This window comes from Macaca nemestrina, chromosome 16, assembly GCF_043159975.1.
Source record: "Macaca nemestrina isolate mMacNem1 chromosome 16, mMacNem.hap1, whole genome shotgun sequence".
NCBI classification, from domain to species: domain Eukaryota; kingdom Metazoa; phylum Chordata; class Mammalia; order Primates; family Cercopithecidae; genus Macaca; species Macaca nemestrina.
The window spans coordinates 93,395,056-93,413,801 of NC_092140.1; the positions used below are offsets into that span (position 1 = coordinate 93,395,056).

Here is an 18,746-nt window from a genome sequence, read left to right on the forward strand (position 1 = left end):
CCTGGGATTTATGTTCAATTTAATCTAAAAATCTAGATTAGTAACTCTGAAAGTTAAGTAATTACAAATATTATAACCCAGTTTCTCATTTACAAATGGGTTTTTAAAAATTACTTCAAGTTCCTCAAGACCCCAAATGAGAAAGGTGTTACACGAATGCATTCCTACTATTGCCAAATTGAATGTCTCCATTAGGATTTAAAAATATAAATTCACATAGTTCATGTTAGATAATCTTGGAGATTTTTTTCTAGACGACTTTGGCAGGAAATGAGAACTTTACCCAAAATCATACCTTTTAAGGTTTCCATGATGAACTTTTTGAGGTAATACATGTATTTGGCATCATCTCTCTTAGTGGTCCCTGAGACAAACCAGCCATTTTCCACAATAAATATTTGAGGATGGTTATATTCAAGGTCAATCCAGGAAAGCAGTTGTCTCAGGCTGGGAGATTCTAATTGGCGGAATTTCATGTGAGGGTCCAAAAGTTGAAAACTCAAGGTTGGTCCAAAGGAAAGAGCAAAAAAGTCAGCAGTTCCTTTGATGAACTTTTTCTCAGATTCAGTAAAATCAGGCAGAAGAGACGAAAGGTTATTCTTCATGCTCTCGGGATAGTCACCATCAATAAATATGGGTTTGGCAAACCAGCCTAGTACAAAGTCCAGAGATTTTTGACATTCTTTGATGCTATGGTCGGTCATTCTTCGAGGATTGATCCAGTGAGAGCTTAGGGCGATGGACACCTGGCCTCCCTGAGTGGGACGGAAAGAAGTATTGTAGAGATGCCAGACTTTGGCATGAGCCTATGAAAAGAAAAACCATGACGAATTTATCTCTAGTTGTGAAGAGAAATGCAATATAATGCTTGAATCCCCAACTCAAATTATATGTTTCTCATCAAGCCTAACTTAATGACTAACAATGTAAAAATCAGCTGGAACCAATAAATTATTTCAAAGGTAGGTCACCCCACAGTGAGGTGCTACCAGGACTAGAGTTATTTCCATTGATTTTTAGCAGTCAGTGGAAAAATGTAAATTCCTTGGGTTGAGTGTGTGTTATCCACATTTTGAAAAGCTAATGAAATAAAAGAATTTGTTATAATATCTTACTATTTAATTGACTTTGGATTATGTACTTTTTAATTTACGGGTTTTGTGAAAAGAACCAATGCTACATCTGTGATCACACCAGGAATTTCTAAATAGGATTATATTTTTTATCCTGAAACTGGGAGTTTTCAAAATGACTCAGGTCATTGGAGTTAATTTACTGTTTCAGAGTCATCTCTCATAGCTAAAATTCTAACAAGCAATCTTCATTCTTCCCTAAGAAGAATCAGTACAATAAATTAAAGAACCCACTCCAGTATCTAACCTTGGCCTACCCTCCAGAACTCTGGGACAGTTCTGGTTTCCCACAGACCCAGGGTGCAAGGTACAAGCCAAGAGCAAAAAACAGCAAAATACAGCTGCAAGGAGATCAGATGTCCATCGTTTGCATGCAGCCAGGAATTTCGTACAGCAATGAAAAGGGCTTTGCATCCATAAAACCAACTTTATACTCCCATAAATTCTTACTGACTTCTAATATCTTATTTTCATTTGTTTCCTTTTTATCTACAAAGAAGAGTGAAAATTATAGGAGTTTTTTCTCCCCTACTTGAAGTGAGTTTCTCTTTCCCTTTGAATTCCTTGATTTACTCTCCCTATTTTCCTACAAATACAAGTGTTGTTTATCAGCCTTTATTCCCCTAACAGATCCTCTTTGAAAACTCCATTCTCATTCTCTGTTTGACTCCATATATTCTCCAGAATGATCATGCCAATTTTCATTCCACTCCCTGGGCCTGCAGAAACTCCTTTGTTCATTGAGCCAAATAGCCTCTTCAACATATCCTAAATATTCCTCTCTTAGTTCAATTCAGTACAGGCACTCAAGAATGGCCTCATCAACATTCTTAGGGGTTCAGCCTAACATTTCAATGGAATAAGATAGTTTATGGCTAACTTTTCTTTTTAGTTTCGTGGTGAACATATCTGCTATGTTTCATTTCACTAAATGTATTTTTTCACGAACTGAAGCAGCTATCTATATGCTAAGAAGGAAACGGAGAATCAAATGTTGATCAAAAGAATACTGGCACTTGCTTATGTGATCTAAGAAACCAGGGTCTTAATCGTGCCACACTTCTGCTAGCTTTGTGATGTCTCCCATGCTTCTCCATCTTCCCCATCACACCTCCCCAGGCCTCCCTTCCTCATTGAAAGGAAACCTCATGATGTTAACAGTTAAACAGAGGCTGGGCATGATGGCTCATGCCTGTAATCCCAGCACTTTGGGAGGCCGAAATCCCAGCACATTGGGAGAATCCCTTGATACCAGGAGTTCACAACTAGCCTGTGCAAATAGTGAGACCCCAGTTCTACCAAAAATCAAAAACTTAACCAGGCATGGTGGCGTGTGCCCGTAGTCCCAGCTACTAGGGAGGCAGAGGCAGGAGGATCACTTGAGCCCAGGATATTGAGGCTAAAGTGAGTTGTGTTCACACCACTGGACTCCAGCCCAGGTGACAGAGAAAGATACTGTCTCATAAAACAGAAACAAACAAACAAATAAACACAACAGTTAAACATAAAATCCATCAAGCAGTCCAGGTTAGTAATCAGCAATTAACCTCTTGAGACCAAAAACCAAGGGACTTTCCTAATTTGACCCCATTTGAGGCCTATGAACAGTCATGTCCTAAATCTACCAGGCACCTTTCTGTAGAATAAGTGCTGAACAGAGAGTGCAAGAGTGAAAGCAAACAAAGAATGTTTTAATCTCGGTCAGTTTTGCAGGAGCTGAAGTCATACAATGGAATTTTTATAATTATAGACCACTCTTCTAACCTTAAGGACTTCAACAAGGCTCAGAGGAGGAGGTTTAGCAAGGACATGATAAATGGCCTGGGCCATCAGGAAAGACATATGGTCTCTGATGGCAGATAAAGTTCCTGCTCAGTCCCTCTTTTTTTTTGTTTTGTTTTAAGACTGGGTCTCACTCTGTCACCCCAGCTGGAGTGAAGTGGTGTGATCACAGCTCACTGCAGCCTCTACCTCCCAGAGTCAAGCAATCCTCCCACTTCAACCTCCCAAGTAACTGGGACGACAGGCACCTGGCTAATTTTTTTTATTTTTGGTAGAGACGAAATCTTGCTGTGTTGCCTTGGCTGGTCTTGAACTCCTGGGCTCAAGTGATCCTCAGCCTCCCATCTCAGCCTCCCAAAGTGCTGAGATTATAGGCATGAGCCACCGCACCTGGCCTTCGTGATTCCTGAGTTGGCCACATTCCTTAATCTGGGCAGGTAAACATAACTTTTCCTGTGCCTCACAGGACTGTTGTGAGGATTGAATGAGACAACTTATGTAAAACTCCTAATGCAGAGTTTGCAACAGAAGGATCTCCATCCCTTCTCTCTCTAGAGGATGAACAAACCGAAAGGAAGAATATTACAGGTAAAGGAAACAACCCCTGCTAAGGAATTCAGCCCATAGTAGTGATGTGATATACTGATAAAACTTGGGGTTTGGAGTAGAAGAGACTTAGGTTTAGATTCCCTACTCCTCTAGCTACGACTACTGTGAGCCTCACTTACTGCTCTGTACAAGTGGGAATGACATCTATTGTCCTATAGGGACATTGTGAAGATTAAATGACATAATGCAAGTGACAGTGTCTGTAGTTTTAAGTAGTTGATTATTTTACAAGGGAATAAATTTGCAACATTAGAAAGCATTTTAGATATCATTTGGATTAACTGCTCACCTCATGCCAAAACCCTGTTGAATCTTATTTGATTACTCTTTACAGAGTCCCAACTTGGTGGTCAGCCCCGGCATGGCACCATCTCTAAGAAATCGCTGCAACCCCATGGACCCCCACACTGTGCTGCATGCCCCTCTTCTGGGCACCAAGCGTCTCACACATACTTCTCTCACATCATTTACTGCAGATAATGAGGCGCATCCCTCCCCAGACTGAGCTCCCTGTGGAGTTCCCTCACTCCCTCCCTGGCACACGGAGGCCCCCATTGTCTGTTACACTGAATTGAACCAGCTTCACCACCTCTTCACGAGCCAGTTCACTCCCTTTGCAGATGGTAGATTTGACAGACTAAATATTATGAGGCGGAGTGTGGGAAGGTCACTATTGAGGATGTTGCAACAACTAAGGATGATTAATAGGGAGATGGTTACATATGATCTTGCAATGCTTTCTAATTATTCCTGGTATGTTAATCTTACAGGCTTGTTGTCTTAAGATTGAGATTTAATAAAGTTATTGACAAGGACCCAGTGAAGTTATTACCTGTATGGCCAAGAACATTCATCTAAATACTATTTTTAATAGCCAAACATTGAAAACAATTGAAATGTCTAATATTCAAATGTATTTACAATGTATTAATGTTTTAATACATGATAGTATGACTAAAGAAATACCAGTATTCAGGATAATGCAAAAGAATATCTATTAACATGTAAAAACGTTTCTAAAATACTAACTGAACAAAAAAAAAGGTTATAAAACAGCAAGTAGAGTTCAGTAGCATTTTGATCTGGAGGGATTTATAACTTGTTAGAACCTGTTTTGTGGCAGGATTGTGGGTGGTATAATTCGCTTCATTTTACCTATCTATGTATTTTTTTCATTTCTTAACATAAACATGTATTGCTCTAGAGATTAAAAAAATAAAATTCAAAAAGGGAAAATGGCTCATAGCAGTTGGATGGCAGGCCCGCTTGATGGTTATTAAAAGTCTCTGCTTCGTCTAACCCTGCCTACCTGTTCTCCAACTTACCCTACGGTCTCTGCCTGAAATCCAACTCCCAGGCACACTGAACCCCACTTGAAGTTCTAAGATTCTCTAGGCTTCCATGTTTTTGTAGGTGCAGCTCTCTAAGGTATGTTTTACCTATTCCCAGTTCCTTCACCCTCATCCCCACTTTAAAACTCGGCTTAGATGTCGCCACCTCCAGGAAGCATTCCTTGATATCTTCCCTCTCCCTAGCACTGATTAAATGTCTGTTCTATGTGTTTCCATGACTGTCCTCTATCCAAGACCTTAACCATATTTTATTGCATTTATTTAAGTGTCTGCATTGTAGGTGTTTTGAAGGCATTGTGTCTTTTATCTCTCTGTCCTCAGATTCTAGCAAAGTCTCTGCAACACAGCCAGTATTCATTAAACAGATCTAGAGGAATGAAGGCTGGCATTAAGAACCAGATCAAAGGGTCTAGGACAGAAGCAACATTTTTCTGGGCTGAACCCGGAAAACTCTCTCATAAGCTACTCTGGTTCTTATTTTGCTTCCAAAACCATAAAAGAGAACTTTCAGGCACATACCATTAAAAAAAATAAATTAGAAGGAATTTTATATGGCAGGCCTCTGAGAATAATACCGTATTATCTCCTAATGTGCTCATGATCCACTTTGGGGTATAAATCTCTCTGGTATGTGATGCCCTCTTGCTTCCTTCTTACCTTCCATTTAGATTTTGAAACATGGAGTCTGAAAAAAAATCTAGAAGAAAAATGTATCTGAAATTCCTTCTTACCAACTAGCTAGTAGCCCTAAATTTTGGAAGTTGAGGAAAATAATTTTGGAAGTCAAGGAAAATACTCTGAATTCCACAGAACATATAGACATTTTCTCTTTGGTTAAATTATAAGCTCCCTGTTACTTGCCTATTACTATCCCTCACAGAACTCAACACAAAGTTTCACACAAATAAGCTGCTTTTAAATGGTGGGTGGAAGGAAACAGGTGATGAACCTCAGGTCCACTCCAGCTTTCTGCCTTGGGTCGTGTTCTAGGTATGGCTGAGGAAAATGAATCCCACACAATACACAGCAGTATCGCTGAGCTCAAAAGGCAGAAAGCAATGATGAGGACCCTGAAGCAGGTCAACAGCCTGGAGAGAAGAAATCTACACAGAGGAAGGACCCAGAAGTCTACATGAGATTTCCCAAAGATCCTTGGCTGTCCATGCACAGGAAAGATTTTGTGAGGCTCAGTAAAGAGAAGCAGCCACAGGCCTGGGAGATGAATACCAAAGGTTGGGTAGGGCTGGAAAATACTGCATTTCAGAATAGCCAGAGTAGAAAAATGCAGCTGAGCACTTCAGGCATCCAGCTGAAACTCAGGAAGGTCATTACCTGAAAAGTAAGAACAAAGCTGGAATAGACCAGCTCTAACAAAGACTAAATCCACATCAAGTAAATCTGGTAATTTAACTTCTTGGCAGAACTAAACACAACACCCTTTAAAAAGAGACAGTATTGACCAGGCTCCCTATAATGTCTCATTCATAGCATACAGAGCATAATAAAAATCTACCAGATATGTGAAAAAGCAGAAAAATGAAACCCTTAAGGGGAAAATAAAGAAGTATTCAAAATCAACAGAAGCCAAGATGTCCCAGATATTGGGATTAGCAGAGGACTTTAAAATAGCTACTATAAATATTTTCAAGGATTTCAAAGAAAAGATAGATACAATGAACAAATGGAGAATAACAACAGAGAACAACAACCAAAGAAAACATGAAAATTCTAGAACTGAAAAGCAAAACAAATAAACAAATTTTTGAATGGGATTAACAATATTAATTCTAAATGGACCATATAATAAGAATAAATAATGTAATCCCTAAAACTCACAAAAATATTAAAAGGTTTCTCTAAAAAGCCAATAAAATAAGAAAAATGAATTACCAAAATATCTGATTTTTCCAAAAGATGCAGAAATAAAGAATGAAAAACAAATGGAACAAAAAGAAAACAAACAGCAGGATTGTAAACACAAACCCAATCATCTCAATAAATATTCAAATACACATGGACTAAATGTTCCAAGTACCAGATAGATGCTATGAAAGAAGATTTTAGGGGCCGGGCGAGGTGGCTCATGCCTGTAATCCAGCACTTTGGGAGGCCGAGGCAGGTGGATCACGAGGTCAGGAGTTCAAGACCAGCCTGACCAATATGGTGAAACCCGTCTCTACTAAAAATACAAAAATTAGCTGGGTATGGTGGCAGGCACGTCTAATCCTAGCTACTTGGGAGGCTAGGACAGGAGAATTGCTTGAACCCGGGAGGTGGAGGTTGCAGTGAGCTGAGATCATGCCACTGCACTCCAGCCTGGGTGACAGAGTGAGACTCCATCTCAAAAAAAAAAAAAAAAGAAAGAAAGTAGATTTTAGAAAAGTAAGCTTCAATTACATTCTGCGTGCAAGAAATATACTATAAATATAAAGTGATCGTGCAAAAGAAAAAGAATGGAAAGAGACATATTAGGCAAATAGACAGCATTAAAAAGCTGACATGGCTTTATTAATAACAAAATGGAGGCTATAAACATCACTATAATTCAACTAGAACTCACAGACATATATATTAATAGAACATGCCACCCACCTAAAAAAAGCAGAATGTACATTTTTTCTCAAGTGCACATGATACATTTTCCAGGATAGATCATATGTTAGGCCAGAAAATAAGTCTTAATAAATTTTAAACTATTGAGATCATAAAAAGTGTTGTTTCTTACCACAGTGAAATGAAACTGGAAATCAATAACAAAAGGAAAACTAGAAAATTCATAAACATTTGGACACCAACAAATTAGATAAAAAAGATGACCTGGACAAATTCCTGGAAGCACACGTATTACCAAAAGCGGCTAAAGAAAAAATATAAAATCTAATCTAGGTGTAAAAGAGATTGAATCAGTAATCAAAAACTTTCAAACTAAGAAAAGCTCAGGACTAGTGGCTTTAATAGTGAATTGTACCAAATATTTAAAGAATTAACACGACTCTTTTCAACCTCTTCAAACAATAGGAGAAGAAAAAACATTTTCTAACTTAGCCTATGTGGCCAGCATTATTTTGATACCAAAGCCAGATAAAGCCATCACAAGAAAATAATAGTCATAGATCAATATCCCTTATGAATATAGATGCAAAAGAATGCAACCAAATACTAACAAAACAAATCAAGCAGCATATTTTAAGAATTATATGGCACAATCAACTAGTATTTATTCCAGGAATGCAAAGATGGGTAAACAAAAAAAATCAATCATTGTAATGCATCACATCAATAGAGTAGAGTAAAGGGGGAGAAAACCCATATGATCATCTCAATTAATGCAGGAAAAGTATTTCACAAAAATCTGAAAGTCTTTCATAATAAAAACACTCAGAGAACTAGGACTAGAAAGGAACTTCCTTAACATGATGAAGAAAAACATTTATTGGCCGGCCGCGGTGGCTCACGCCTGACCGACATGGAGAAACCCTGTCTCTACTAAAAATACAAAATTAGCCAGTGTGGTGGCGGGCGCCTGTAATCCCAGCTACTCGGGAAGCTGAGGCTGGAGAATCGCTTGAACCTAGGAGGTGGAGGTTGTGGTGAGCCGAGACTGCGCCATTGCTCTCCAGCCTGGGCAACAAGAGCGAAACTCCGTCTCAAACAAAAAACAAACAAACAAAAATTATGAAAATCTACAGCCAACATTACAGTGAACAGCTGAGAGCTTTCCCCCTAAGATCAGGATCAAAACGAAGATGCCTGCTTTCATTGCTCTGTAACATTGTACTAGAAGTTCTTGCCAGAGCATTTAGGAAGGACAAAACTGGCCAGGCACGGTGGCTCACGCCTGTAATCCCAGCACTTTGGGAGGCCAAGGCGGGCAGATCATGAGGTCAGGAGATTGAGACCATCCTGGCTAACATGGTGAAACCCCGTATCTACTAAAAAACATACAAAAAGTTAGCCTGACGTGGTGGTGGACGCCTGTAGTCCCAGCTACTCAGAAGGCTGAGGCAGGAGAATGGCCTGAGCTGAGGCGGAGCTTGCAGTGAGCCAAGATCATGCCACTGCACTCCAGCCTGGGCGACAGAGCGATACTGCGTCTCAAAAAAAAAAAAAAAAAAAGAAAGAAAAAAAAGAAAAAAGAAAAAATGAAGGAAAAAAACTATCCAAGTTAGAAAAGAAGTAAAACTATCCCTATTCACAGATAACATGATTCTACATATGGAAAGTCCTAAAGAATCCACAAAAATCTATTGCAGAAAATAAACAATTTCAGCAAAACTGCAAGGTACAAGATCAACACACACAAGTCAGTTGTATTTTTGTACAACAGCAATGAACAGTCCAAAAAGTAAATTAAGAAAACAATTCCATTTATAATAAATTCCAAAAGAATCAAATATACATAGGAGTACATTTAAACACTCTCACCATTTCTACTTACATTGTACTGGAGGTCCTAGCCAGCTCAGTAAGGCAAATAAAAACAAAAAAGGCATGTTGATTGAAAAGGGGAAAAAAAAAAACAACTTTGTTGTTCATTAAAAACATGATTGTCTATGTAGAAATCCTAAGGGATTAAAAAAAAAAAAAACAGAAAAACTATTAAAATGAATAAGTGAATTTAGCAAATTGGCAGAATATAATGTCAATACAAAAATCAGCTGCATTTGGCCAGAAGCAGTGCATATAGTCCCAGCTACTTGGGAGGCTGAGGCAAGAGGATCCCTTGAGCCCAGGAGTTCAATGCTGCAGTGATCACGCCACTGCACTCCAGCCTGGGTGACAAAGTAAGCCCCTGAATCACTGTTGTGATTCCCATCACCCTAGACTGATTTTGGGATTTTATGTAAATGGAATCAAACAACTATGTAAATATACTCTTTGTGTCTGGCTAATTATTAATAAGTTTCCAAAAATCAGTGGCTACTACATGAAGAATAGGATCTAGGAGGACAAAAGGGGAGCAAGGAGACCAGCTAGACAGCTATTGCAATGGTCCAGGCAAAAGATCATGGTGGTTTGGACCAAAAGAGATAGTAACAAGTGGCTAGATTTAGGCTATCATTGAAGGCAGAATCTGTAGAACTTGTTGATGACTTGGATGTTACATGTGGCATGTGAGGCGGGGAAAAGGAATCAAGGAACTCAAAGAAAACAAAAAATAAGGAGTTGGGGAAGGGAAGGGATCCAGTTCTGTTTAGGTCACAGGTCTGACTTCCAATGAAGATGCATGGTACACAGCTGAGTATATGAAGCTGAAGTTGGAGAAGACATGGATGGTATCACCAATCACCCAAATATGTTTCAGGAGTAATACTGAACGGACTGCTTTTTGTTATCTATCATTCCTTAGATTTTTTAAAAATTGAAATGGAATAATTCTTAAAGGATTAATTTAATCCTACAAATAAACTTAATTAAATGGACTGAGACCAATGGTGGAAGAAATGAAATGCAGCCCATAAACAGAAAATAATTCAAATAGCTCATTTATGTCTTCTCCTTACCCAAGAAAAGGGCCCTCCAGATGTTACTTTAGTTCTGAATTAAAGGTGCACGCTTTCAAACAGGTCAAAGGATTGAAAAAATTTTAGAATGCACTAGATATTTATTTTCCTTTTCTTTCTGGCACCCTATTACCTCAACTTCAAGAAGAGTATTGGGATAACATGTCTGAGGACTTCCTTAAAAGTCACTGCTACTATGTGGTGTTTACATAAGCATGCCAACTAGCCTGATGTTTGTGTCCATAGACCAAATTATTCCTCTTATTTCTATCGGCACTATGGTTGATAAGCTGCAGTTCCTTAAGACAGAATTTTAAACAGCTTCCCACAAAACAACCACCTAATGGAACACATAAATAATTTCCCAAAAATAACTGTCTACAACTTTATCCACAAAAAATAGCCTTAAAAGTTCCTTTTGTGCAGTTCCTTAAAAGTTGCTCAGGATTTAGCCTATGCAAGGGGGCTCATATTTGCCTTCCCTGACACCCAGTTAGATAAATATATGTGAACAGGCAGCAGCTTGGCACCCCTACCTGCTTGGGACTTCTTAGCAAATCAAATAAGTTGCATTTCTAGCTCTGAGTACCAAGCCTTACAGCCTTCTCCAAAGTAACAGGAAGACCGATAGAATCTCATATAAATGTAAACAGCATCACTTCCCAGCCCAGTTGTTTTGCTACAGCCAGGTCAGTTTCTCATTACTCCTCATCCAGGGCTGTACCTACATTGGATGCTAACCTACTAACCCTGAAGCTGCATTCTACTTTTCCTTCATTATCCATATCCCTTTCTGCCTTCTGTTTTGGTCTTGTCTCTTCTAAGAAGTAGTTCCTAATGAACCCCACTTACTCTTAGTACTATCTTCCCCAATTATTAACTGAAAATTCTCACTTCTTCCAAATTTGGCTCAATTCCCATCTCCCCTGTGAAGTCTTGTTTGGCTCCCCAGATGCATCAGGCATTCCTTTCCCAATGCGCCCCACCCACAAGCAGGAGTAAATACCATGCTTCTTCACAGTTCTTCCTAAGTTGGTGGCTCTTCACCAAGATTGTATTATACTCTCCCATGACAATAAAGTTGAATGGAAACAACTTGAACATCCAATAATGTAGAATTATTCATTCATTTATCCTTTCACTCAAATATTTATTAAGTAACTACTATGGGCCAGTTGTAATTCTTAAATTAGTTGAAACAACCTAAAGGGTTAACAATAGAGATTAGTATTAGTTGGGGCGGAGCAAGATGGCCGAATAGGAACAGCTCCAGTCTCCAACTCCCAGCGCGAGCGACACAAAAGACCAGTGATTTCTGCATTTTCAACTGAGCCTCTGCTGCTGATACCCAGGCAAACAGGGTCTGGAGTGGACCTCAAGCAATCTCCAACAGACCTACAGCTGAGGGTCCTGACCGTTAGAAGGAAAACTATCAAACAGGAAGGACACCTACACCAAAACCCCATCAGTACATCACCATCATCAAAGACCAGAGGCAGATAAAACCACAAAGATGGGGAAAAAGCAGGGCAGAAAAGCTGGAAATTCAAAAAATAAGAATGCATCTCCCCCAGCAAAGGAGTGCAGCTCATCGCCAGCAACGGATCAAAGCTGGACAGAGAATGACTTTGACGAGATGAGAGAAGAAGGCTTCAGTCCATCAAATTTCTCAGAGCTAAAGGAGGAATTACGTACCCAGCGTAAAGAAACTAAAAATCTTGAAAAAAAAGTGGAAGAATTGATGGCTAGAGTAATTAATGCAGAGAAGGTCATAAACGAAATGAAAGAGATGAAAACCATGACACGAGAAATACGTGACAAATGCACAAGCTTCAGTAACCGACTCGATCAATTGAAAGAAAGAGTATCAGCGATTGAGGATCAAATGAATGAAATGAAGTGAGAAGAGAAACCAAAAGAAAAAAGAAGAAAAAGAAATGAACAAAGCCTGCAAGAAGTATGGGATTATGTAAAAAGACCAAATCTACGTCTGATTGGGGTGCCTGAAAGTGAGGGGGAAAATGGAACCAAGTTGGAAAACACTCTTCAGGATATCATCCAGGAGAACTTCCCCAACCTAGTAGGGCAGGCCAACATTCAAATCCAGGAAATACAGAGAACGCCACAAAGATACTCCTCGAGAAGAGCAACTCCAAGACACATAATTGCCAGATTCACCAAAGTTGAAATGAAGGAAAAAATCTTAAGGGCAGCCAGAGAGAAAGGTCGGGTTACCCACAAAGGGAAGCCCATCAGACTAACAGCAGATCTCTCGGCAGAAACTCTCCAAGCCAGAAGAGAGTGGGGGCCAATATTCAACATTCTTAAAGAAAAGAATTTTCAACCCAGAATTTCATATCCAGCCAAACTAAGTTGCATAAGTGAAGGAGAAATAAAATCCTTTACAGACAAGCAAATGCTTAGAGATTTTGTCACCACTAGGCCTGCCTTACAAGAGACCCTGAAGGAAGCACTAAACATGGAAAGGAACAACTGGTACCAGCCATTGCAAAAACATGCCAAAATGTAAAGACCATCGAGGCTAGGAAGAAACTGCATCAACTCACGAGCAAAATAACCAGTTAATATCATAATGGCAGGATCAAGTTCACACATAACAATCTTAACCTTAAATGTAAATGGACTAAATGCTCCAATTAAAAGACACAGACTGGCAAACTGGATAAAGAGTCAAGACCCATCAGTCTGCTGTATTCAGGAGACCCATCTCACACGCAGAGACATACATATGCTCAAAATAAAGGGATGGAGGAAGATTTGCCAAGCAAATGGAGAACAAAAAAAAGCGGGGGTTGCAATACTAGTCTCTGATAAAACAGACTTTAAACCATCAAAGATCAAAAGAGACAAAGAAGGCCATTACATAATGGTAAAGGGATCAATTCAACAGGAAGAGCTAACTATCCTAAATATATATGCACCCAATACAGGAGCACCCAGATTCATCAAGCAAGTCCTTAGAGACTTACAAAGAGACTTAGACTCCCATACAATAATAATGGGAGACTTCAACACTCCACTGTCAACATTAGACAGATCAATGAGACAGAAAGTTAACAAGGATATCCAGGAATTGAACTCATCTCTGCAGCAAGCAGACCTAATAGACATCTATAGAACTCTCCACCCCAAATCAACAGAATATACATTCTTCTCAGCACCACATCGTACTTACTCCAAAATTGACCACGTAATTGGAAGTAAAGCACTCCTCAGCAAATGTACAAGAACAGAAATTATAACAAACTGTCTCTCAGACCACAGTGCAATCAAACTAGAACTCAGGACTAAGAAACTCAATCAAAACCGCTCAACTACATGGAAACTGAACAACCTGCTCCTGAATGACTACTGGGTACATAACGAAATGAAGGCAGAAATAAAGATGTTCTTTGAAACCAATGAGAACAAAGATACAACATACCAGAATCTCTGGGACACATTTAAAGCAGTGTGTAGAGGGAAATTTATAGCACTAAATGCCCACAAGAGAAAGCAGGAAAGATGTAAAATTGACACTCTAACATCGCAATTAAAAGAACTAGAGAAGCAAGAGCAAACACATTCGAAAGCTAGCAGAAGGCAAGAAATAACTAAGATCAGAGCAGAACTGAAGGAGATAGAGACACAAAAAACTCTCCAAAAAATCAATGAATCCAGGAGTTGGTTTTTTGAAAAGATCAACAAAATTGACAGACCACTAGCAAGACTAATCAAGAAGAAAAGAGAGAAGAATCAAATCGACGCAATTAAAAATGATAAAGGGGATATCACCACCGACCCCACAGAAATACAAACTACCATCAGAGAATACTATAATCACCTCTACACAAATAAACTGGAAAATCTAGAAGAAATGGATAATTTCCTGGACACTTACACTCTTCCAAGACTAAACCAGGAAGAAGTTGAATCCCTGAATAGACCAATAGCAGGCTCTGAAATTGAGGCAGTAATTAATAGCCTACCAACCAAAAAAAGTCCAGGACCAGATGGATTTACAGCTGAATTCTACCAGAGGTACAAGGAGGAGTTGGTACCATTCCTTCTGAAACTATTCCAATCAATAGAAAAAGAGGGAATACTCCCTAACTCATTTTATGAGGCCAACATCATCCTGATACCAAAGCCTGGCAGAGACACAACTAAAAAAGATAATTTTAGACCAATATCCCTGATGAACATCGATGCAAAAATCCTCAATAAAATACTGGCAAACCGGATTCAGCAACACATCAAAAAGCTTATTCACCATGATCAAGTGGGCTTCATCCCTGGGATGCAAGGCTGGTTCAACATTCGCAAATCAATAAACATAATCCAGCATATAAACAGAACCAAAGACAAGAACCACATGATTATCTCAATAGATGCAGAAAAGGCTTTTGACAAAATTCAACAGCCCTTCATGCTAAAAACGCTCAATAAATTTGGTATTGATGGAACGTACTTCAAAATAATAAGAGCTATTTATGACAAACCCACAGCCAATATCATACTGAATGGGCAAAAACTGGAAAAATTCCCTTTGAAAACTGGCACAAGACAGGGATGCCCTCTCTCACCACTCCTATTCAACATAGTGTTGGAAGTTCTGGCTAGGGCAATTAGGCAAGAGAAAGAAATCAAGGGTATTCAGTTAGGAAAAGAAGAAGTCAAATTGTCCCTGTTTGCAGATGACATGATTGTATATTTAGAAAACCCCATTGTCTCAGCCCAAAATCTCCTTAAGCTGATAAGCAACTTCAGCAAAGTCTCAGGATACAAAATTAATGTGCAAAAATCACAAGCATTCTTATACACCAGTAACAGACAAACAGAGAGCCAAATCAGGAATGAACTTCCATTCACAATTGCTTCAAAGAGAATAAAATACCTAGGAATCCAACTTACAAGGGATGTAAAGGACCTCTTCAAGGAGAACTACAAACCACTGCTCAGTGAAATAAAAGAGGACACAAACAAATGGAAGAACATACCATGCTCATGGATAGGAAGAATCAATATCGTGAAAATGGCCATACTGCCCAAGGTAATTTATAGATTCAATGCCATCCCCATCAAGCTACCAATGAGTTTCTTCACAGAATTGGAAAAAACTGCTTTAAAGTTCATATGGAACCAAAAAAGAGCCCGCATCTCCAAGACAATCCTAAGTCAAAAGAACAAAGCTGGAGGCATCACGCTACCTGACTTCAAACTAGACTACAAGGCTACAGTAACCAAAACAGCATGGTACTGGTACCAAAACAGAGATATAGACCAATGGAACAGAACAGAGTCCTCAGAAATAATACCACACATCTACAGCCATCTGATCTTTGACAAACCTGAGAGAAACAAGCAATGGGGAAAGGATTCCCTATTTAATAAATGGTGCTGGGAAAATTGGCTAGCCATAAGTAGAAAGCTGAAACTGGATCCTTTCCTTACTCCTTATACGAAAATTAATTCAAGATGGATTAGAGACTTAAATGTTAGACCTAATACCATAAAAATCCTAGAGGAAAACCTAGGTAGTACCATTCAGGACATAGGCATGGGCAAAGACTTCATGTCTAAAACACCAAAAGCAACAGCAGCAAAAGCCAAAATTGACAAATGGGATCTCATTAAACTAAAGAGCTTCTGCACAGCAAAAGAAACTACCATCAGAGTGAACAGGAAACCTACAGAATGGGAGAAAATTTTTGCAATCTACTCATCAGACAAAGGGCTAATATCCAGAACCTACAAAGAACTCAAACAAATTTACAAGAAAAAAACAAACAACTCCATCAAAAAGTGGGCAAAGGATATGAACAGACATTTCTCAAAAGAAGACATTCATACAGCCAACAGACACATGAAAAAATGCTCATCATCACTGGCCATTAGAGAAATGCAAATCAAAACCACAATGAGATACCATCTCACACCAGTTAGAATGGCGATCATTAAAAAGTCAGGAAACAACAGGTGCTGGAGAGGATGTGGAGAAATAGGAACGCTTTTACACTGTTGGTGGGATTGTAAACTAGTTCAACCATTATGGAAAACAGTATGGCGATTCCTCAAGGATCTAGAACTAGATGTACCATATGACCCAGCCATCCCATTACTGGGTATATACCCAAAGGATTATAAATTATGCTGCTATAAAGACACATGCACACGTATGTTTATTGCAGCACTATTCACAATAGCAAAGACTTGGAATCAACCCAAATGTCCATCAGTGACAGATTGGATTAAGAAAATGTGGCACATATACACCATGAAATACTATGCAGCCATAAAAAAGGATGAGTTTGTGTCCTTTGTAGGGACATGGATGCAGCTGGAAACCATCATTCTTAGCAAACTATCACAAGAACAGAAAACCAAACACCGCATGTTCTCACTCATAGGTGGGAACTGAACAATGAGATCACTTGGACTCAGGAAGGGGAACATCACACACCAGGGCCTATCATGGGGAGGGGGGAGGGGGGAGGGATTGCATTGGGAGTTATACCTGATGTAAATGACGAGTTGATGGGTGCAGCACACCAACATGGCACAAGTATACATATGTAACAAACCTGCACGGTATGCACCTGTACCCTAGAACTTAAAGTATAATAATAATAAACAAATTAAAAAAAAAAAAAGAAAATAATTATTGATGTGTCCAAAAAAAAAAAAAACAATAGAGATTAGTTAAAATAACCCAGGAATAACACACTAAATGAAATAAATTATTAGCAACTAATGATCAGTGTTGATAAATTATAGTTTATTAATTTTATGAGCAATAAATGATCACCATTGACAAATATAGCTTATTAAATGATAGATTATAGTTACCTATAGACCATGTACAGTGTTACCTAATTTTGGAATCATACGTACAGATGTAAAATAAATATACATGCTGGGCGCAGTGGCTCACACCTGTAATCTCAGCACTTTGGGAGGCTAAGGTGGGCGGATCATGATGTCAGGAGATCGAGACCATCCTGGCTAACATGGTGAAACCCCTGTCTCTACTAAAAATACAAAAAAATTAGCTGGGCGCAGTGGCGGGCGCCTGTAGTCCCAGCTACTTGGGAGACTGAGGCAGGAGAATGGCATGAACCCGGGAGGCGCAGCTTGCAGTGAGCCGAGATGGCGCCACTGCACTCCAGCCTGGGCTACAGAGACTCCGTCTCAAAAAAATAAATAAATAAATAAACATACATAAGACAGGATTTTAAAGCATTTGTACAGAAAGAGCAGTTATAGTCTCTATTGAGTAGGACTATGGGCATTTATTATGTTCTTCTGCTTCTCTGATTTTCTGACTTTTACGTAAAACAAAATATGTATTGCTTTTTAAATAAGAAAACATAAATGTTTTAAAACTGGAATTTTCAAGTTTGGAAAATTTTCTAGTTCAAATTATTTACTATATTGTTTTTCTAAGTTGATGATGTCTGCTCTGCTTGTTTAGCTATGTTTTCATTTTTTCCCCCACAGGATGGATGGCATAGATTGCTGCAACTAATTCAGTCATTCACTTCTCAATGATGATTTATTGAATTCCTAATCTCCTATTGTTATATCTTTCAGTCATTCCAATTTCTGAAAAAATTGTTAGAAATGTTTTAAAAATTCCTAGCATGTCAAAATTATCAATATTGGGAAGTCTAATAACTGGGATTTATTTTTCACCAAATGGTCTAGTTGATTAAATGATTCTCCACCAAAATGTTTTTGACCATGTTGCATTTCATCAAATCATCTGGAACTCTCCCAAAAAAACTGTAAGATCCAAATAATTCAGCCAAACAATTGGACTGTCTTTTTTAGCCTGTGCCACCTCCAGGGCAGATGGGTTAGGGGAAAAGAGCCTTTAAAATATCCCCCATAGTGGAATCTGGCCGGGGCTTAGGGAGGGCAATGGAGTGTCTAAGCATGGAAACGATGATTAAAGGAACAGATATAAGAATTTACCCAAGTGATAAAATGATGTTGTGAAAATGATGGTATCAACCTAATTAGGCTACAGGATTAATAGTTTGTGGCTTTTAGAACATAAGATTACAATAGACAGTATAGGGCCAGAATATGAAAAGTTTTGAATGTAAAGTTATTTGGATTTGACAGAATAGGTCATAATAGATTAGCATAAATTTCTGAGACAGTGATGATCAGTCATATACTCAAAATCATCCATTGCAGAATGCATTAAAATGTGAACAGCTGGATGTGGAAAATTGGCATGATACTGCCAAAATGCAGATACAATTAAGGTTCTGGACAAAGGTGGTGACTACTGAAAAGCAAAACAACAGGGCAATCTGAGAAATGTTTGGAAGTACAGAAGAAGAGCATGGTGCATT

At 38.8% G+C, this 18,746-nt stretch overlaps 1 protein-coding gene across 1 annotated transcript in view; it reads right to left on the reverse strand.

The window, feature by feature from the left end:
* Positions 1 to 18,746, reverse strand: part of LOC105486003 (klotho) — a 58,066-nt gene that overhangs the window by 18,139 nt on the left and 21,181 nt on the right. Inside the window, exon 2 of the mRNA XM_011748639.2 lies at positions 296 to 806. Coding sequence (XP_011746941.2) covers positions 296 to 806 — 511 coding nt within the window. The remainder of the gene's footprint in view (positions 1 to 295; positions 807 to 18,746) is intronic.